At 45.8% G+C, this 21,620-nt stretch overlaps 2 protein-coding genes across 3 annotated transcripts; both read right to left on the reverse strand.

The window, feature by feature from the left end:
• Positions 1 to 753: 753 nt before the first annotated feature.
• On the reverse strand, positions 754 to 21,566 carry ytr (U4/U6.U5 small nuclear ribonucleoprotein 27 kDa protein yantar). 2 transcript variants are annotated; one of them, XM_077645694.1, is made up of 8 exons: positions 21,054 to 21,566; positions 20,400 to 20,495; positions 14,525 to 14,597; positions 12,605 to 12,652; positions 9,921 to 9,991; positions 9,750 to 9,829; positions 972 to 1,033; positions 754 to 895 (listed from the first exon to the last, which is right to left on the reverse strand). In XM_077645694.1, the coding sequence occupies exons 1-8, from the start codon at positions 21,088 to 21,090 to the stop codon at positions 841 to 843; spliced, it is 522 nt and encodes a 173-aa protein (XP_077501820.1). In that variant the 5' UTR covers positions 21,091 to 21,566; the 3' UTR covers positions 754 to 840. The 2 variants fall into 2 exon arrangements, with proteins under 2 accessions (XP_077501820.1, XP_077501819.1); XM_077645693.1 differs by having other exon boundaries at positions 20,400 to 20,498; positions 21,054 to 21,239.
• Positions 6,000 to 8,409, reverse strand: LOC144112875 (uncharacterized). Its single transcript, XM_077645695.1, has 2 exons — positions 8,150 to 8,409; positions 6,000 to 6,443 (listed from the first exon to the last, which is right to left on the reverse strand). Exons 1-2 carry the CDS (start codon positions 8,282 to 8,284, stop codon positions 6,144 to 6,146), a joined length of 435 nt encoding a protein of 144 aa, XP_077501821.1. The 5' UTR covers positions 8,285 to 8,409; the 3' UTR covers positions 6,000 to 6,143.
• Positions 21,567 to 21,620: the final 54 nt, after the last annotated feature.

A 21,620-nucleotide genomic window follows, 5' to 3' on the forward strand; every position in this document is an offset into this window, starting at 1 on the left:
GTCCAATCACCGTGCTCAAGGACAAGCAGCTGACATTGCCAACTACAACAAACGCCAATCACAAGCAAATATACTTGCAAACACGCATATATTATTACAAGGTTCAGCAGCAGGAATGTTAGGCCGTACACAGACGCACCAGAAACCAGCACTATTGCACTAGCTGCTGCAGCATCCTTGTCGTCATCAACTTCCCAGCGACAGAACGTCCTCTTCACTTCGCGACTGTGTACAATATTATGGTATGGTATTTGGGGCTTAACAAACTGAAACTCCATGTGGCCGACAGAGCTGCCGTAGCGAGGAGCTCTGGATTAATTTCGACCTTAGGTTTATTAATGCACACAGACTTTGCACATGGCAAATGGCCGCTTTTGCATTTCGCTTTCTTTGAAATTCAGACGTTGTGCCAAGGTTTATTACTATGACCTCAGACTCTGCAGCCATAGCCACTGAGTTACAGTGGCAGGTTCATGCACAAATGAAGGTACAAAAATTGCCACACATGAGGATGAGCATTGTACGCATTTCACACGTTAAAGACACTGCATCTTGGCACACCAACATTGTCAACAGCATTCACTGCCTTCTTAAAATTTTCAGAATTCTTTTTTCACACTTCTGGTATGATCACTGGATGCAGGCCCAAGCTAGCTGGCATAAATTTATTTATGCAGCTTCAATATTCAGTCCCCTCAGGAACTACTGCTTGCAGTAACACACGTACAGGAACTGCAAATAAACACCACTATGGACAATGGACACAGGTGACTCATTTTGTTGAATAAAATGTACAGAAAACAACAGGAGCAGATTGGACAGGCACGAGTGACAGGCAGGCTAAGCGACAAAGTCCAGTGGGCGATTGAAACCTCCTTTCCGGTTCATATATTGGCTGCAAGGAAAAAAACACAAAGGAAAACATCAGAAATGAACAATACAGTCGGAAGCAAAAGCTCAGCAACACTCACCGATACTTCCGCTTGTGAATGACATGCACAGCACCAACATTGTTGCCAGGTATGTGCTTGCCCTGGAAATGCATACTGACATTTAGCACTATGTCATGCACACAAAAATTCAATGCTTTTTTGCATTAAAGAAAATGTGTCAATTACAACATCAAAATGTAAGAAATACTGAAATGAAATTTCACTTATCCAGTTGCTTTCAACTAAAAAGCTGGCAACATGTCTGCCAGTGTCATCAAGTGCATTTATTGCGAGGCGCCGAACACACTAACAAAACGCCTCAGCTGGAATAAACTGAAAGACCAATGAATTAATGCGAAAGTAAAGTGAAACAGCCATTGCCAGCAGAAAATAATGTATAAGTCATTGTTAGTGATAATGTTTAACAAAAAGTGGGGGGTGAGCTTTTCCTCTTGCAGTAGCAAAAAGCTGCACTGAATGAGTAATACTTATGCATTCCCATTTTTGCCTTTTCAATGCGTCAGGTGAGCTCAGTTTACCCCACAGTTTAGCACATCAAACACTGAAAGCAATGTGACAGAATGCTGGTTCAAAATTTGGAAGCTGTATAGAGCCTATTGGCAGCACGTAGTTGAATATGGCATCATGCACTGATGACTCATACATGCCTAACCCAACAAAAGAGCCGACGCTTTTGACAACTCAAGCAAGAAGAATAAAAACACAGTCGTGTTACTGCTGACGCTTGCTATAAATATACTTTTGTTTGAGACTTCCCCAAATTGACACTGTACTGAACGACCACCATAACTGCAAGAGCACATGCTGAAATGGCAGTGATGTGCATAAGTTAATTTAGATTACTTGGAAACGGGTACAAATAAATTAAAACTGAGCTTGGCAAAGCCACCATAAGGTCAACACGTGTGCTTGACAGCTATGCTGCTGTTTTTTTACTTTTGAACACAAGTTTGCCCAGAAAACAGTTGCTTTTATCTTTCTAGAGCTTTTTATGCCATGTGAAAATACAGTCCTTTCTTTAACAGGACACCTTGGTGATGCTGACTTGGACTTGACAAGAGAAGATGCCTCCACGGCTGCACAAGAAAATGTGAACATCCGGCAATAATTGTACCAAGGTCTCTCAATATGTGTATCACTCCGGTGTGCTCAAACTCCTCATTCATCTCTTCCTCGAAGACTATATAAAAGCCCACTGATAGGACAGAGCTACTCTGCAGTCTCTTTGGCAGTGACTTCACAGTTTACAGTATTCATGAAAGAATATTCCATATCTGTATTAAATGCATGTAGACTCAGTACACACTACTACCTGTAAAACATATGCAAGTTCCTTCTTTTTAATAATTTTGTCTACTAGTAAATTCCCAAGATGAGCAAGAAAATAGTAAAGTTAAAAATAATGAAGCACCTGTAGGATTAGTGCTCATACTACCAAGCAAACCACTGCATTAAAGTCAACAAGCACAGCTGTGCATTATGAGAATTTATGCTAGAATTTTTAGTAAATGAGAGTGGGTTGCACTTTGCTACCTGCATACTAAATGAAAAGGTAATCATGTTTCTAAGCAGTTTATATAAACACACCATAATCATCATCAGCCTGTCAGCACCCACTGCAGGACAAAGGCCTCTCCCGTCTCCTTCCATGTAACCCTGTCCTGTTCGAGCCGCAGCCACATTATCCCCGCAAACTTCTTAATCTCATCTGCCCGCCTAACTTTCTACCGCCCCCTGCTACGCTTGCTTTCCCTTGGAATCCAGACCGTTACCCTTAAAGACAATTGGTTATCTTTCCTTCAGATTATATGCTCTGCCCAAGCCCATTTCATCTTGATTTCGACTAGGATGTCACGCGCCAACTTCAAAGGTGCAGCAGTCGGCTTCACCCGAGATAAAAATGTGTGTGTCGTAAGTGTCACACATTACACAGTAACAACTGCTTTTCTGTGTTTCTAAGTCTAAAGCAATACAGTATTAGTTCAAAAGCTGAGCACAAAGTAGTAAAAGGAAAATTATCTACCTAGAAGAGTCTATGGCCTACACAGAAAAACAGTCGCAACAGCAATGGCTCTATGGATCTCACGAAAAATTCCATGTCACATACCATATTACTTCTAGCATGATGTAGTCTGCACCATGCTTATGTAGAATACTAGAGCAGAGCACTCCAGACAACAGAAGCCAAGACTATGCAACAGACTATGGTTTTAAGGCGAAAGCCTTTAATGGCTCATACTTGCGCGTCCGGTGTAACGCTACGCACCAGTGCTGGTGAGTAGCCAGCACTGTAAAGACACTGGACTTGTTTCTCAGCGCTGCTCTGCATCGTATGGGGACAGCTTTTCGTGAGCGCTGCCTGGATGGCAGAAGAAACAATCCCTCGCTTAAACAGTTTCGAGTGAGCGCTGTCATGCGGAAGAAGACCCTTCTTAGAGCGAGGGTTGTACGTCCAACATAGGTAAGTTTGTTCAAAGCTAAATAACAGGTCTAAAAACTGTACAGCCTTGCCTCTCGGAGGTTCACACGTAAAGTTGAGTCCCCCAGAAAAGAATCTGAAAAGGGCGACAATCTCAGAAGTAACACGGTCAGCAGAACCAGGTGGGCAACTTTTGAGGACAATAGAACACCTCGGGTGTGAGCAGCAACAATTTCCTTCGCCTTCTCGAGCTCTATCTGGAATCCACTGTTTTTCAGCACAGTGGTCAGTACTTCGTGCAAAAGAATGGCACATGCATCGGGTCGTCAATCGCGCCAGTCCTGTGTGACATCTACCTGGCCGCCGCCGATAAGCGCATTAGCCAGGTTCTCCCGAGCGCTGTGGTCCATTCGGTCTTCCGGTATGTGGACGATTTTCTGATTGTCCTCAAAAGTTGCACACCTGGTTCTGCTGACCGTGTTACTTTTGAGATTGTCGCCCTTTTCAGATTCCTTTCTGGGGGACTCAACTTTACGTGTGAACCTCTGAGAGGCAAGGCTGTACAGTTTTTGGACCTGTTGTTTAGCTTTGAACAAACTTACCTATGTTGGATGTACAACCCTCGCTCTAAGAAGGGTCTTCTTCCGCATGACAGCGCTCACTCGAAACTGATTAAGCGAGGCATTGTTTCTTCTGCCATCCAGGCAGCGCTCACGAAAAGCTGTCCCCATACGATGCAGGCAGCGTTGAGAAACAAGTCCAACGTCTTTACAGTGCTCGCTACTCACCAGCACTGGTGCGTGGCATTTCAGAGACCCTTCTCCAGAAATTAAAAGTGCAAAGCAAATGCGCAGGCAAGCTAGAACAAACAAAACAGCCTCCCCTGGCCGTAATGCCATATCTGCACAAGCTGTCCCATAACTTAAAGAAGGTTGCGAAAAGGAACAATGTTAATCTTGTATTCTCAGCCCCGTACCAACTGTCACGAGTGTGTACCCTGCTGGCAAAGCAAAAGAAAAAGGTTTACCCTATAAGACATGTAGATTATGGGGTCACTCTGCGTCCAGCCGGCCGGGAAGGCAAGCTTCCGTGCAAGCTACACGCAGGCGTTATTCAAGTACGCAACACGTTTCCCCAATCCGTGGCGCAGAGTCGCAGCCACGGCAGGTCCGGATGAAATAGGCAACGGCAGGGCACGCTAGGAAATAGTTTATTATCCTAACGCGAGGTAAAGCACACTGCGGAAGAATGTTCTATCCGTAAAATAGATGTTCAGTAGCTCACCAAGTCGTTGACATCGACCGGCGTTGGTGTTCGGGGCCGGCGGGCAGCGAAAGGGGTCCGTGGGGCACTTAAGTAAGGTCCGGCAGCGAGAGTCGCTTCACGCCGCGCGTCCCCCCTTTTATCCCTTCGGGCATTGCCTCCCTGGCAGCAAATCGTTGCCGTCAAGCTTAGGCGTGCTATCCTCTCCGCAGAAGGCATTCCATTCCATTCCATTCCAAAAACCTTTATTTCCACCAGAGAAGAGGCTCCCCTACTCCCCATCTCTGGCACGCAGGCCTAGGGGTGGGGGCCGGGAGCCTCGCATCTGAAGGCAGGCATAGAGTTCTTGGTCTCTTGCGGCCTCCAGTGCCAGGTGAATGACTTTTTTCTGCACGGCGGGGTCCGCGCTTTGCAGAAGGGTTTCCCAGGCTTCCTTGCTATTTATTCCTTCTTTAATCCCTGGGGAGTGTGTACATTCCCAAATGATGTGATCTAGGGTCCCCCTATTCTCACATTTTTTGCATTTTTCCTCTATTTCCTTTTCCCTAAATACGTGTGATGCCCACACCGGGTTTATGAAGTTCCCAGCTTGTAGTCTACGCCAAGTTGTAGCTTCTTTATTCCCTAGTGTTTTGTCCGGCGGAGGGAAAATCCTCCTTTGACTTCTATAGCTCTCTATTATTTCTGCATAGCTGATCAGTCTCTCATCCAGGTCCTTGCAGTCGGGCGGCTCTCCCCTGGCTCGGAAGTAGAGGTCTCGAGCCAGGGTGTTTGCCGCCTCGTTTCCAGGGATGGATGCGTGAGCTGGTACCCACACGATGCGTATGGCCCTCCCAATTTCCTTCTTTTTTAGAATTTGTGCTGCTTCTAAGGCAATCCTCCCTCTGCCATAATTGTAGACTGCAGTTTTGCTGTCACTAGCTATAATTTTGGCCTGCGTTCCTACGCATGCGAGCGCTATTGCGACTTCTTCCGCCGTTTCCGGGTTGCGGCTTCGAATGGATGCTGCTATCTCAGAAGGCAGTGCGCTGCCGTGACATCACGTCAGTGCTGGGGCGGAAATGAGCAGAGTCGCGGGGGTGCCTTCTCTCCACATTCCTGGTGGCCAGCGCACCCGTGTAAGTCATGGTTGCCGCTGGCGCGGGGGACGAGGAGGGGATACCTGTGTATCCCACATCCTCTCCTCCTTAAGAAGCCCCCCGAACACAGAAGCAGGGGCAACATTACTTGATCTTCTCCGCCATCCTGGGATCGAGGTTCGAAGTTCTTCAGCTCCCGCAGGTGCATCGGTTGACGGCCGCGCCACGCCCCCGCCGATCAGCTGCTTCGCCCCGAAGGCTTGGCCTCCCGCACGATGACGGTCGGCATCTTGCTCCCTGTCACGGTCTTCCGAGTGCGCGCGGTTGCGCCGTTCCGGTGAATTCGGTCGACCGCCTCCTTGGCGCCGGCTGCGATGGCTTGGAGGCCAGGTCCATGGCTGCGCCCCTGAGGTACTGGGTCAGGTGGCTTCAGGGGCCAGGGCTGCGGTGCTTTATGGTTGAGGCCGCGGTTGGGCTGCCCTGGCATACCTGGTCAGCAGGCGAGGACCCAGGGTTGCGGTGGTAATGGGGCCCCGCAGGCGGTGGCGCACAGTCGGCGGGTGGGCTCCGATGCGATGTGACAGGTAGCAGGGGTGGCCAGGGTGGCGACTGCAGGTCGCGGGCGAGTGTAGCGTCGAGCCTTGGGCGCGGCGCGTTGCCGAAGCTGGATGGTGGCTGGTAGTTGGTAGTGGAACGGTGTCGTTCTGATGTGCCCTGCTTCTTTTCCATCTGCGCTGAAAAAGGTCAACACAGATGCAGCCAACTCCCGCAGCGCGTGCTGCGTGGCTGTTCGACCCTCACGATAGTCATGCGGGTTAACGCAAGTCAGTCTTGCGTGACACTGATCGGCATGAGCGGCCCGTACGTTCATGCATCTAACGAGACTGCCTGCCTGCTCGCGCCCTCGCTCTAGGCTGCGCAGGCAGATTCTGTTTCTGCTTAGGGCGCAAGTTATAGCGGGACGCAGGGTTTGCCGGCTGATCGCAGCGCTCGTTATCCGACTGCGGCGCGGGTCGGGCTGTGTCCTCTACCCACTCATCTCGCTGCACATAGCGTTTCAGGTCGCATACGTGCACCGGTCCGCCTGTCGGTTTCGACCGCAAGTCCTCGAGCCTGTAAACGAGCGAGGAAAGTTTCTCTCGCACGCGGAACGGCCCGATCCATTTCGGCGCCAACGAGGCCGCAAACTGTTTGCTTGCGTCGCTGAGAACGTGCTGGCGTCGAAGCACCAGATCGCCCACTTCGTAGTGAACATCCCGGTGCGAGCGGTCGTACTGTGCTTTCTGCTGCGCCCTAGCGGTGCTCAGGTTGCGGCGAATCTTGCGTAAGGCCTCCGTCATCTTAGCGCGCAGCTGCGTCGCGTACTCAGCTCGTGCTGACGAAGTGACTGGCGTCTTCCTGCTGTCCGATAGAATCCGGTCCATCGGATTTAGCAGCTCTCTACCCAGATTGAGAGAAGACGGCGCATACCCAGTCGAGCGGTTAACGGTCGAACGCAAAGCAAACGCGATCTCCGGCAGATAGGAGTCCCAATCTTTGTGCTTCTCAGAGTACGCGACAAGCAAGTGCTTAACGTTGCGATTGACTCGTTCCATGGGGTTCGACTGAGCATGATATGTGGTCGTTTTCTTGTGCTTAATGCCGAGTGCAGCGCACGAATCAACGAACACCTTCGCAGTGAAGTAGGACGCGTTGTCCGTTATCAGCTGCTCGGGGAAACCGAACCTGGTGAATACGTCCATCAGCTTTTCCATGATCACTCGTGCCATCAGCTTTCTAAGGGGGAAAAGTTCAACCCACTTGCTGAAGTGATCCGTGACCACCAGCAGGAACTTGTTCCTACTCGGTGTCATATGATACGGTCCCATGATGTCACACGCCGCGATTTGCCAGGGAGTCTGGCTGTTAATCGGGTGCATGAGGCCGGGTGGTCGTCCGCCTCGGGGCTTCACACTTTGGCACACATGGCGCGAGCAGGCGTAGCGTATTACGCCCCTTTTCATGCCAAGCCAGGTAGCAAAGCGACACAACTTAGTGTAAGTCTTGGGGCCGCTTGCATGCCCAGCGATGCACGAGTCGTGAAAGTAGCGTAACAGTGCTGCTCTCAATACTCGCGGTATCACCACCTTGAACGCCTCGTTTGTGTCGTTCTCGGAGGGGATATACCTCAGCAGGACGCCGTCGGAATCCAGAAGATATGGGGTCACTCTGCGTCCAGCCGACCGGGAAGGCGAGCTTCCGTGCAAGCTACACGCAGGCGTTATTCAAGTACGCAACACGTTTCCCCAACCCGTGGCGCAGAGTCGCAGCCACGGCAGGTCCGGACGAAATAGGCAACGGCAGGGCACGCTAGGAAATAGTTTATTATCCTAACGCGAGGTAAAGCACACTGCGGAAGAATGTTCTATCCGTAAAATAGATGTTCAGTAGCTCACCAAGTCGTTGACGTCGACCGGCGTTGGTGTTCGGGGCCGGCAGGCAGCGAAAGGGGTCCGTGGGACACTTAGGTAAGGTCCGGCAGCGAGAGTCGCTTCCCGCCGTGCGTTCCCCCCTTTTATCCCTTCGGCCATTGCCTCCCTGGCAGCAAATTGTTGCCGTCAAGCTTAGGCGTGCTATCCTCTCCGCAGAAGGCAGCGCGCTGCCGTGACGTCACGTCAGTGCTGGGGCGGAAATGAGCAGAGTCGCGGGGGTGCCTTCTCTCCACATTCCTGGTGGCCAGCGCGCCCGTGTAAGTCACGGTCGCCGCTGGCGTGGGGGACGAGGAGGGGATACCTGTGTATCCCACAAGATCCATTCACACATTGTGCTACATGTGTCATCTACGATATACCCTTGAAGTGTGGAAGCGTGTACATTGGGCAAACCAGCATGTGCCTCAACGAGAGATTGCTTGAACACTGCCAGAAGGTATGTAACAAAAGCGGCGGGCACCTGGACGACCATTGCAAGACTTGCAAAGGGTGCGAACCATTCTACACGCGCCCGGTTATCAGAGCACGTGCGCGTACCGAAATTGAAAGGGTCATTATTGAGGCACGATTGATTGCCAAAGCAGAAGACAAGTGCGTTAGCACGCCTTAAATTTTACTTTTAGACAAGGAGTCCAGTTTTCTAGGTCCACTGTAATTACATCTCTATTTTGCAAGTCAAATGGAATAAGTCTTGTTCTTTAGAACTTTTTAACTTTCCTGTGACTCAATATGGCTTTGAGCGGTTGACTCAGCTTTAGCGTAGCGTTTTGTTTTGTTAAGCGTTTCGCCCCTTGACTCTGCTTTGCTTCAACTTTTGACACAGTTTTGCGGTGACTTTGTCGTTGTTTTCGTCTTTGTTTTGGTTGTTTGTTCCTTGTTTCTGTCAATTGCCTCGTGCTGCGAGTGCATAAAAAAGTTGCTTACTCTTCCTTTTGTATTCTGCTACCTTAAGGCTCTTCCTGGTTCTCTAGTTTTGGGTTCGGGGCTGACGTTGCATCGCCTCGATGTGCTGCTACTTTGATATTGTGTGCAACGATGTGTATCTGTGTTAGTTTTCCCATGACTGCTGTTTTACTCGGTCACGTGGGTTTTGGATGGCATCATAAAAGCTGCTCTTTTCTCTGAATAAATGTGTTGGTAGTCAGCGCCAGTCCTGTGCACTTCTTTGTTCGTCCTTGTCTTTTCACGCTGCATTCTTTAACCATGATCACTGACCAACAAGCCCAAACAGCCACCTTATTCCATCTGCAGCCAGGACTGATCCTGCGACCCTGGTCTTAACGGCTACAAGCAATAGCCAATCGGCCATTGCAGCAGGTCCATTTCAGTACTTGCCTAAGCAGTTCTCGCACCCAACTAACAAGTTACTGATATGTCAGTGATTCTTTGAAAAATGTGAAAAGCAGCGACATCTTCCCACAATCAAAAATTTTGTACTGCCACAGGAGTCGCAAAGCACACCTATATGGCTGCTATACTACTACTACAAAATGGCCTGGATATTTTGGAAAATGATGCACACAGTTGCAAGGTTAAATTCATTCACATGAGTAAACAGACACACCTTGGATGAGTCGAAGTTGGCAAAGCCCATCAGCTTTATCATTTCTTTTTCCTCTTCAGTTTTTCCCTCCAGGTCCTTAGCTACAGAACAGTTCAACAGAAACATGGTCATGAACAGAATGTGCCCACATTTTAAGAATCAACCAGAGCCTGAAGAAAACTTAATTTATACCTGTGATAGGTGGCCGCTCCAACAGGAATTTGGGGAGTGCTCCAGGAGTTTCCACCTTTTCTTTGCGTTCCCTTGGTAGATGAAAGACAAAAACCTGTCACCATTGGTGCTTCATAAAAAACTGTGATGGCAAAAGCAGTGAACCCACTACATGACATTCTTAAAAAGAAATAATAGTGTACAAAAGAAGACAGGACAAACGAGAAGACACGGACAAGTGCTAACTTTCAACTGGGGATTTGTTGCATGATCAGGAGCATAGATATATACATGTCCGACAAATGCGAAAGAAAGAGAACGATGGCAATGTCATCAGAACACAACGCCCGTGCCGGCATCAGCTGTTCGCGCCAAAAATTCAAGTTCCTTCCTAGGTAAAGTTATCAACGGCCCGCTGACGCACTCAGTTCCAGTTCGCATTATCTTGGAAGCTTCAATGATCTCTCTTATTAGTTGGTCACAGTGATAATACAGAACAACTGTACCCTTAAAAAGTGGTCAGCAAGGTGGGTCACTGTCACATGTTTTGCAGTGCAACGCCAAAGGCCCATCCACACCACTGCGGACTTTGTTCTCGTGCTCTTTCAGGCGTACATTTATACATCTGCCCGTTTGCCCGATGTGGACCTTTAAAATTTAATTCACTGCACCTGAAAGATTGCGGACCTTGTGCAGGATGAGTTGCCTGGTCAAGAGGCGGAAGCCTGGCTGAACTACCAGACACAGGAAGACCCATGTCCCTCGTCGGCAGGGAGTGATATAGTACAAGGTTCCACTGTCATATGGAAAGTTCTATATCGGGCAAATCGGCAGATGTATAAATGTATGCCTAAAATAGGACAAGAACGAAGTCCCAATGGTGTGGATGGGCATTTCGCGTTGCACTGCAAAACGTGCGACAGTGACCCACCTTGCCGACCACTTTTTAAGGGTACAGTTGTTCTGTATTATCACTGTGACCAACTAACAAGAGACATCGTTGAAGCTTCCGAGATTGTGCAAACTGGAATTGAGTGTGTCAGCCGGACGCCGATAACTTTATCTAGGAAGGAACTCGAATTTTTGGCGCGTACGGCTGGTGCGGCACGGGCATTGTGTTCTGACCACGTTGTCATTGTTCTCTTCCTTTTGCAGTTATCGGACATGCATATATCTATGCTCCTGACCATGCAATAAATTCCCAGTTCAAAGTTCGAGTTTTTCCATGTCTTCTCATTCGTCCTGTCTTCTTTTGTGTGCTATTATTTGTTTTTAAGTATGAACCACCAACATGCCTAAACTTATTCTCTACATGACATTGCTAGGCATCGGTACATCCCAGTTTAACTCTTTAATGCCCAAATTATGAATGAATCAAAGAAAACAACCGTCACCTCGACATTATGCCAGCTAATGTACCTACATTCAAAAAGCCGATATCAAAACTTTGTTAGCGCCGCTAAAATTTCAGAAATCTGCACGTCGCCTGTAAGCAACAAATGGCATTGGGTCCACTTCGTGCAGTTAGTCCCAGTTGTGCGGAAGACCAAATCAGAGGCCTTGAGCCAAGTCGAAGGCCCAAAGAGAGTAAACAATGTTTTATTCAACAAGTGTCTTCCTATTTATTCCTGCAACCTTTGACAGAAAATGAGAGGTGAGGAATTGTTGGATGCTGGCTGGAAGCTATACACTCACACCCCTTTTTTCTTCACATAGTTTGCTCACAGTGACGTCACATTTGACCAGAAAATGCTGGCTGCTGAAAACATGTCAACATCAAACTTTGTATCCAAGCTGCATATAGCAATGAGTACAGTGTGCAAACAGTACGTCCTGAGTACACAACAATGGTCAGTAAAGGGCTTTTTAAAGGAGTGTACAACTATTCGGAACTCAGATAATGAATCGAATATCCTTGTTTTCAATTCACTGAACAAATACGAACGTCATATGAAACTGTGAAAGTGCAATGAGAAGTGAAAGCTGTGTGTATGCTATAAATTATTGGCCTAATGCAAAGAGCTTTATAACAAGAAAAGGAACAGAACTTAACCTTGACCACTCAAAACATTAACAATATGGGGCAACTTCAAGAGTATGTATGATCAAACGTCCAGGCAGAGAGCCTCACCTGTTTATGTGTTATTAGTACAAATGTAAGCTAGAATATTTCAAATCAACCGTTATAGGAAATTTCTTCCAGCTCCAATGATACTGTTACCAAACCCAAGCTTTTGAAAAAACAGGCTTGTGCGAATAGTGGTTTTTCGGTTCTAAGTGAATTGAAGCGAAGCCAAAGCCAGTGTGTATTTATTAAGCAGAGTGTATTTATTAAATGTGACAAACAACTTGCCTCACAGGAAGCCTTGATCGTGCACTTAGATCCAGAGTGACTACTGTGTATTACTCTTGCCTATCAACATGCACTGACCAACAAGCCCAAACAGCCACCTTATTCCATCTGCAGCCAGGACTGATCCTGCGACCCTGGCCTTAACGGCTACAAGCAATAGCCACTCGGCCACTGCAGCAGGTCCATTTCAGTACTTGCCCAAGCAGTTCTCGCACCCAACTAACAAGTTACTTATATGTCAGTGACGCTTTGAAAAATGTAGAAAGCAGCAAAGTGAAGCAAGTAAGAGATAAGACTGAGGAGTACAATATGACACCCCCCCATCCCTAGTGCTAAATTTAATACATCTCACCTGCTCCTAGACCTCCGCCTTGGGGAGCGAGACCGTCTTCTGGGAGACCTGCAGAGGAAAACAAAGAAGGCCTGCATAGTTCCAGAAATGCATATCGCTAGCTTACTGCAATGCTCCAAGAGGCAAGGTGCACGTGCTGTAAAAAGACCACCTTCATTTAGCTGCCGAAGGATCACTAGAATTTGAAACATCTGTGAGTGTGGCTTGGCACATCAGTTCCCCAAATGTGCTCCTGCCTAGCCATTTTTTTCTTTCAGCATATGTAACCTTTACAATGTTCGAGTGCTTTTTTAACCCCTCCCATGCATGATGGGCATTTCTTTCTTTCTTTTCACTTCAGATACTACAAAACGTTTGCAAAAAATGCTGGACCAATAGCCGAAGCTAGTATAGGCCCAATGTACACAAACTCTGTTACAAATTATCAGTGGAACAAAGTAACAGCGAGCAACACTAAACAACATACATAAAAAGATTAACAAACATAACCCTCAATCTTTGTAAAGTAGAAGCGCTTAACAGAAAATAGGAAATTGTTAGCCATATTGATATCAAGTGGCACACTATTCCATACTTTCGTCCCTCAATATTGAATTAGGCGCTGACCATAGGCCAACAGTTGCTTGACAGCATTTAGCCAACAATGACTGTTATCTGCTTTTATCAGTACCATTGACCTGGAGGTACGGAACACAACAAAATGACCTGTAGCAGTTCAATGTGATCGTGTCATTGCTAGAAAACTAGAAAACAGAAACACCGTGTCCACGAGTTGTCCAATTGTTGCCATCGAGTAACCGAGCTTTCAAAAAGCACTTGCTACAAATATGAGCAATACACCCCTTCCCATCACCCCTTTTATTTGCCTTGCAACAAAAAACTCAAGCAAAAGGCAGGAGCAATTCTGCTCATGTCTGAAATTAAGTGCACACCACCCCTCTTCTGCTGTGGCTCCTGTCTACAAAACTCCCGAATGAACTCAATGGGTTTGAATGGATGGAATTGCGGCAATCAATGATGGGTAGCAAAAATGCATTTCTCACTGAATTTAGCACATTTTTTAGAAATGCAGGTTCGAGGGAAAAAAAAAATGTGCATTTTGGAGGCTCTCTTTGTATACACAGGTCCATACCCTTCCGAACTTTCACCACGCCTTAACCTACTTGCACTGCTAAGGCCGTTTTGGTAGTGAACCCAGGGCCAAACAATATGCAAAGAATGTGTACACACAACCATGTAGACAACAGTTTATTACTCTTTTATACTTATGATAGTTTTCAATGCTTGCATTACCCCAATTTTCCCATATGATGCACAGCCAGCCAATATGCTGCACAAAAATGCCACAAAGAAAAAAGTATGAGTGACCAGAATATTACACAAAGGAAATTATTTGATAAATTAAAACTTCTGTAGTGCTATTACCTATCTAAGTGCCATTTAGTTGTTCACTTCACTACTACATAAATAACTGAATTGTACTCAAACTCATCACAGAGAAACCAAAGAACACGAAAGATAAAAAAAAAACTTAATATAGTAGAATCTCTATGATACAGCCGTGGCTGATATGAATTTGTCAAATTCTCAGGCCAAATGGGCCAAAGTGCATTGTGTACAATGGGCAGTACTTCGGATGTGCCAAAAGCTACCCCACACCACTACAGCCGATAGGAACGCTTGAGCCATAATTGCACTAAGCACTAAGCACTGCCCTTACCTTCTGTTTGCAGCATTTAAGGCAACTCTTGGTACCTCAAACTTGAAGGAGACTGAAAATTTATTCAAATTACACTAAGTTCACATTAAGGGAAGTCTTTTTAATAAAATGCACTTGATGTTGATGGGACCAAAGCATCAGTTCAAATTAAGTGATATCAAGTTAATTAACAAAATCCCTTAATGGTGGAAACACAGCACCTGCTTCGCCGCCGGCGTGGTGAACGATTGCGAAGTCTTGGAGACAAGGAGCGGGACCGGCTCCTATGTCGCTCTGAAAAGTCAATGAAGAAAAACATTTCACAATCAACACAAGAGAAAACAAGATAGCAGTGGTGGAACTGACAACAGGCTTCCTGTAGCAGCTTTTGTAGCAGAATAAACTGCCATTTGTAGTAGCAATATCAGGTTTTGTCACGATGGCATTTTGAAGCATACGTTCCAGCTTTTATACAAAAAAAAAAAAATTGCATTTCACAGCAAAATTTTCTTTCCGCAGAAAAAAAAATGGACTTGTAGAAAAATTTTGGCTTTTGGAGCCAGCAAATTCAAATATTCACTGTGATCACAGTAAAACAAAAACATAAGCCCTACGCCCAAATTTTGTCATTATAAGCACTCTTTCTTAAAAGGAAAACCCTATATTGGGCAAATGGACGAAGATTCTGCTGAACACTGTGTAATTTTATTCACAGTGGAAAATAACGAGATGTGATGAAAAAAACTACACAAAACTATTATTTTGTCTTTTTTCTACGCTTCTAGCTTCGACAATGCCACCGGCAAAATGACATCTGAGGCCGCTATCAAAGAGGCAGGACGTAATGCATTGCTGGTGAAATCAATGAGACAGCTCGCTAAACGAACGAGAAGAGACAGCTCAGGCATCAATGGGAGCAGGACAATCCTTTCTATGTTTCCTTGCAATGCCTAGAGAGCAGTGCTGGCAGAGCAATTCTGCCAAAACGGTTCCCCTGCACACAGCCCTGTGATGGGCTCATAAACATTGCTTTCGAATGATAATCACTGTAGTGATTGTAGCAACAATGTTTTCTTCTCAGCCCATCAACAATGTTTGACTGAACAGAGCGCTTTGCTTTGACAGTTAAATTTCATATGAAATGTTTCGTGATACTTAAATCATTCACAAGAGTGGCAGTCACATCCAATAGCTTTCAAAAGAATGCAGGACAGCTTCAGTTTATTTATTTACAGTACTGCTAACTCCATAATAAAATTATACACCATTACATAACTAAAGAATAAAAACAAACAGGAAGAAGCAAATGGGAACAATCATGCCAAAAAGTGACATTATGACATAAGAGCAAAAAAACAAAGCAACAGTTACAACACTCAAACAGACAGTCGTACAACACCGTAACGATCACAACATGACCATAGAAGCATACTGCAACATATCAGACCACAATCTAGGTCACAAATTTTCCAAAGCCACTCAGGGAAACAACACATTCATCGACTTGATTCCACCTACCACAGTACGCGGAAAGAATGCATGTTTTTAGTTCTTGCAATGAAATGGAAGCACAGTAAAGTTATTCCTATTTCTAGTGGAGTAACCAGACAAAAACACAATATACTCGTGTGTGTAGCTCTTTAAAGAGGGATGCCAGGCTGAAGAGTCAACTTTTGAACTGCTGTATAAATTTCCATAAAATTTTCAGGGATGGTTTAGTTTCTTGACATAATACTAGTATATGCTAAATTTCAATCCAATAGCACAAACAGAAAAACTTGTAGCTGTCATATAGAGCAATTAGGTGCATGATCGTAGGAAAACTACCATTCCAAAAATAATGAAGGTATACTTAATGTTTGCAATTAGATACCTTCTAGGTGGTTTATAGTGCTATCCTAGGATAAGGTCAGTCACATGTTTTTTATGCAATTTCTGTAAACAGAAACTTTAAAAACAAAGCTCTTTTTTTTTTGTCATTATAGGTCAGGCATAATTTTTTTTGTGTGTGTTAGAAAAATTTAAGCATGTGAAAGTACCTCATCTTTGTCCTGACAGAATTACATTCTAGAAAAACAGCTTTTCATGAAGCAGTTTGGAAATGATAGTTTTCTTAATGATTTTGTTTTGCGAAAAAGTGCAAACTGAGAAAAATAGGTTCAAAGATTTCAGCACTTGCTATTTAATTTTATGGCAGAAAATAGTTACCCTAATCAAACTGCCCTGCTGCATAGGCTGGGCCCTCTCCCTTCAAGACAACACACTTCCGCGTGCAAACTGCTTCAAGTTTTTTCTTTTTATCAGCTTTTAAAGCTGTCCAGCACCCTTGTCTGCAGTCATGAAAGGGTTTACTTCGTAGCTTAGTCGGTTGGAAAGATAAACAAATAACTAGCGTCAAACACAGCCAAAATGAGGTCTGGCTTAGCGAGATTCTGAGTGGCGTGAAAACAGCGTTGGAAGTTCACAAGCTCTGTTTCTGCCAATCCGCAGTTGACATGGCCAAAAATATGCGTTTGTCTTTTAGCTTTTCGTTAGTGGTGTGGTGTACAAACACACAAAAAATAGAAATATCCTCCTATGGTCCTTGGTTTCATTGACTGTTGGCTTCCTTCAAAACGAGCCCTAATTTCCATTCCCTTGCCTGCTAAATAGCTTAACAAGGGCCTCGATTCTAGCAGTCTTGATGCCATAGGTAGCATAAGAGGGTTTTCGCACAGCTGCCACCCTTACAGTTCTATCACGTGTCACGTGACACTCGCTGTAGTACAGGATGTACACTGTCTGCCGCTGTGGGTGAGGGTGGCGCTGGTGAACGCTCTAAAGGTTAGGTTACACGCAGCATAAATACCCAAGAAAACAGAAGATTCGACAGCCACCGCCACAGCTCAGTTGGTAGAGCACCGGACATATTTTTTTTGTTTTCTAATCATTCAGTGATAAAATAATTACGCAATTACTCTCCCACTGATCAACACCACAAATTTTTAAAAAATCTCCTATGCTCCTTGGTTTCGTTGACTGTTGGCTTCCTAAATATCGAATATTTAATGCGATTCGATGCATCAAATGTCATTCGGTTTCTTTTGGGATTGAACCCGCGTCTTTTGGGTTGGCAATTAAGCAGCATAACCACTGAGCCACCGCGGCGGCTGGGTTATTGTCCTGCGCATGCACACTGATGCCCCACAATTCCCCTATCCCCTAACCGAGCGGGTCCCCCATTATAAAACTCACCAGTTAGTTTACTCATTGCATTGTTTGTAATAAACGTGATATGGTGCTCCCAGCTAGTTTCAGAAACATTCTGATAATTTCTCAAATGACCATCCCCATGCTTACGTGCAAAGTGAATTTTATTGCTGCTGCTGATGAAGTTTCATTGCCGCAGTGATGCGAGCGACCACAAATGAACGTGCGAAAATGAAACTATACAGAGAGAGACAGCATGGGCAGCGCTCTATGAAATACACCTGCATGGGCTGGCTCTGCAGCTTTTTTTTTGTCTTCTGCTTTTTCCTTTCCCATATATCTAAGAGACCATTCTAACAGACAAAACTTTGTGCAGTGTGAAAGTGGCCGCCGCGAACACGCCACTGGAGTGTTTGCATGCCGCAGCTCTGCCCGCCCCTCTATCCTCTACAAGGTCTGTATATCCTTGCGTGCTGCGCATCGTTGGGATCGACAACGGTAAGAGCACTGGTGCCTGTTCACATTCTTCGTTACCACGTTCATGGCCAACTATTGAGTCGTGACACTATGCACTGACGCGCAGCGTGGTGCTGCACTTTTGTTTTCCGGTCCACGAGCGCTGAGTGGCTGCGGAGGCTCTCACGATGGCCGTCAATGAATTTGTTTCAAGCAAGGCCTGGCACTATCGTGCATGCGCTTTTGCTGTGTGCTGGCGAAAGCCTACACAAGTAAAACGCAAGTTCATTACTGTGTGACAAGCACGAGTTTTTGACCGTGAGCTCAGAGGAGCAGGAAAATCCGTGATTTTCAGATATTCGTTCCATACTTCTACTAGAAACGTGTGGTATGATTAAAATCGATCAGCAGATTCTATTCACAAATGATACAAAAATTTCTAATATTTCCACAGAAGGTGCGCACAGCTAACATTTGAAAGCGCAGGCTTCAGTTTCAATTTTGTTCCTTCCATCTTTTTCAATGCCCTTTAGATGCAGGTGTGGCGCAAAAGCTTGATTCTGTAGAAAAATGTCGCACAAGTTCCATCACTGACATATTGAATGCTGCAATGGTGGCTAGTTGGTTTTTCATAAATTGCACTTCCATCTTGTTGGTTTTTTTATTCGTTTTGTGTATTTGTTCTTTGTTATGTGCACATATAAGGAGAGCAGCACTACTAATAAACAGCTGAAAGTTCACACAAGTTACCTGCCTGGTCTTCCTGTTCTTTATTGTAAGCCCTTGTGTTTAAGTACAGTGCGCCTACACCTTAAAGGGACACTGAGGAGAAATTGAAGTTGGCTTGTATCGATAGAATAGCAGCTCCTGATCACAAAAATGCCACTCTTACTGAAAACAAAGCTCTTGTAATGTAGAAAATAGCAAGAACCAAAATACAGGTGTCGCCGTCACAGGCCAATCTCGCAAGTACAAGCGTGATGACTTCCTAGGACAAGAGGCGCCACCTTGGAGGAATTTTCCTTACTTCATGGAAGCCACGAATCTCTGAGGCTGGCAAAGGAAGGTTGTGCACCGCACTGCTAGCCGTCAGAAATCACAGAGTCTGCGTTTACGTCACGTATCACGTCACTCTGTTCTGTGATGTCCTAAGAGTCCTCCGTGTCGTCATAAGAGTTCTCAAGTTTGAATCAGAGCAGCGGGAAAGACTTTCTCAACTTCGAATCCAAATTTCTTTGAAATAAATGCATGTTTCGCGGCCGGACAAGCGGCAACAAAGCCATGAAATGCCGAAGTATCAGATTTTGCTAACAAAAAAAATGCTAGAGTTCTCCTCAGTGTCCCTTTAAGGATTCCGACTTATAGGTGACGTGAATACCACAGGAAAGCTAATAGGCATGGTTGGCAAGAAGTGAATATTCCCAAGACACTTTTGCCCCAAGATACGAAGATCTGTCAGCATAGCAGCTCAGCTGCAGTGATGCCATTGTCTGACTTGCACCAAACCAGGGACGGATTTAAGGAGGGGGTCTTCCCCTCCCACCCCTCAAGTGCAAGAAATTTTACACAGAAAACTATGCTACAGCCCATTTTTCTGGACCAAAAGAAGTCAAAGAAATACATGGTTCAAATGAACCCCCCCATATAGGTCATATAGGCCACTGAGTTCCAGACAGCAGCGTGTAGCCTGCTATGTGGCACCTGTCTGCAGCATATGCAATAACTACCAATCAACTGCCAACCAACTACCGACAGCAATGTCACAGTTGTGACAATGACACCCACTTTCAACAGGTGCCACATTCCAGTCTGTGTTACTATCTCAGACTCAACTGCTCAGACACCATGACAATGGCAGTTGCATCAGTCATGCTTGCATGTTTGTGTGTGCAGCAGTGCAGACTGAAACCGAAGAATTGACGCAGCAGCTTGAAAAAGCAGGCCAAAAATATCGAAGGTGCAGCATACCACATTTATCAATATTCAAGAGACAGGGGTTAGGGCATAAAAGCCTGACAGACACAAATTAGCCGCATCTAATGTACCATGCTGATTACTTAAAACCGAAACGGTCAGTAAAAGAAAAAAAAAAGATTTAAAAGTAAATGACTTTCAGCAGGCACAAAACTGCCAAGGAATGTAGGTAACAGTAAGTTTTTTCGTGAAAGTTTCAGCCATTTTCACCTTGACCTAGTTGACACACAATCAGGCATTACTTGAGCAAGATACTGAAATGGCACGCATGTCGCATGCTAACATAATAGCCTGACCAGCGAAGTAACGCGACCGACATTACAGGGAGCTCAGTGTATGTGTTTCGGTCATCCTCTCAGTTCGTTGAAGTTGCATGCTGCTAAATGATGTACACATAAAAGCACTAAACCAGCCCAACCATATACAATATGGCCAGAATATGATGAGGCTTGTAACGTGAAATACCATAAAACATACCTCTTGGTAGCCTGCGCTCTCGATCAAGATCACGATCGCGCTGTGGGTCACGAAGGGCATCTCGCTCACGGGACCTGGACCTACCCCTATCTCGATCTGCTGGGCACAGAGGTAGAAAGCAAAAAGGCACAGATTAAAGTGGCCGCTCCTGTCAGGAACGGCACTGATCAGCTACCTGAAGTCGAATTCATGTTTGCAGGTGAAACATGCTCCAGATATCCTAACACACATGACAGCTCCACAACCACGCTTAGCACTCCTTTGAATACAAGTCGCTCCAGTGGTACACATAAGCGCGGACTGCCGCTCAGTAAGTAGCTGCAAAACAGTCTTTTCCTGAATCCGTTCACTAGCAAGTGAACTGGAAAAGGTTGAGGTCACAAAGTAACGCAGGCTTCCATTTGAAAAACAAACTGCAGTCATCGCCGACTCCACTAAACGGCAGTGACTAATTTGGTTACGGCCACAACAGGGGACGTAAAAACCCACACGACAGGCATTGCGCTCTGCATGTCCATGTGGCTTTATGCCCCTCATTGTTATCGTTACCAGAGTACCGTATTTCCATTCGCAGCTTTACTGGGGAGCAGACATTCACCGACAGCATTAAGCTAGGCGGGAAACTTCAGAAATTTGACCGTTACACTTGCTCACCTCTCCTCAGCGGCGAACGTGATCGACTTCTGCCCATGGTACAGCAAAATAATTTTAGCACGAAAAACGCTTTTGCAGCTGAAGCTTCAGCGCTTTACCACTACTTGTGCGGGACACAACTCAGGCCATACGTATGGCGGAAGAGAGGCGCTGGAACAAGCTTAAGCACAGGGGACAAGCATAAGAAATAACTAACGGGGGAGGCGAGGGGGGGGGGGGGGGGGTGACTAGAACTACAAAAATGCCCTTAATTGATTCAGATCCTTCGACTCTCTTCTTGCAGAGCACTATTATGAGAATGACAATAATGCAACCCTCAGCCTCCAACCACCGAAACGAAATGATGATGATGATACTGGCTATCCCTTTGTATCGGGAGATCAACGGTACTAAAAACCAAATCAAGCCAAGAAGGTAAAAAAAAAATAAAAATTAAAAATAAAAACACCTAACGCACGCTCATGGCACGTTTTGGTCCCCTGAGCCTTCAAGGAGCGTGACCGTGTCGTGTGCGCCACCAATGTTCCAAACAAAACGATTTTAAGTTGTCTGTCTGTGAAAAGCAAC

Source organism: Amblyomma americanum, chromosome 1 (genome assembly GCF_052857255.1).
Source record: "Amblyomma americanum isolate KBUSLIRL-KWMA chromosome 1, ASM5285725v1, whole genome shotgun sequence".
NCBI lineage: Eukaryota > Metazoa > Arthropoda > Arachnida > Ixodida > Ixodidae > Amblyomma > Amblyomma americanum.

What these genes read in the sequence shown, in the direction of transcription:
- LOC144112875 (XM_077645695.1), bottom strand. Translation starts at nt 8,284, where the DNA reads ATGGCCGAAGGGATAAAAGGGGGGAACGCACGGCGGGAAGCGACTCTC. An exon ending in CGGTCGACGTCAACGACTTG is followed by an intron (nt 6,444 to 8,149) that starts GTGAGCTACTGA and finishes TTTTCAGCGCAG; the next exon opens with ATGGAAAAGAAGCAGGGCAC.
- ytr (XM_077645693.1), bottom strand. Translation starts at nt 21,090, where the DNA reads ATGGGCAGAAGTCGATCACGTTCGCCGCTGAGGAGAG. An exon ending in AGAGCGCAGGCTACCAAGAG is followed by an intron (nt 14,598 to 20,399) that starts GTATGTTTTATG and finishes TTGACTTTTCAG; the next exon opens with AGCGACATAGGAGCCGGTCC. An exon ending in AGGCGGAGGTCTAGGAGCAG is followed by an intron (nt 9,992 to 12,604) that starts GTGAGATGTATT and finishes TCATCTACCAAG; the next exon opens with GGAACGCAAAGAAAAGGTGG.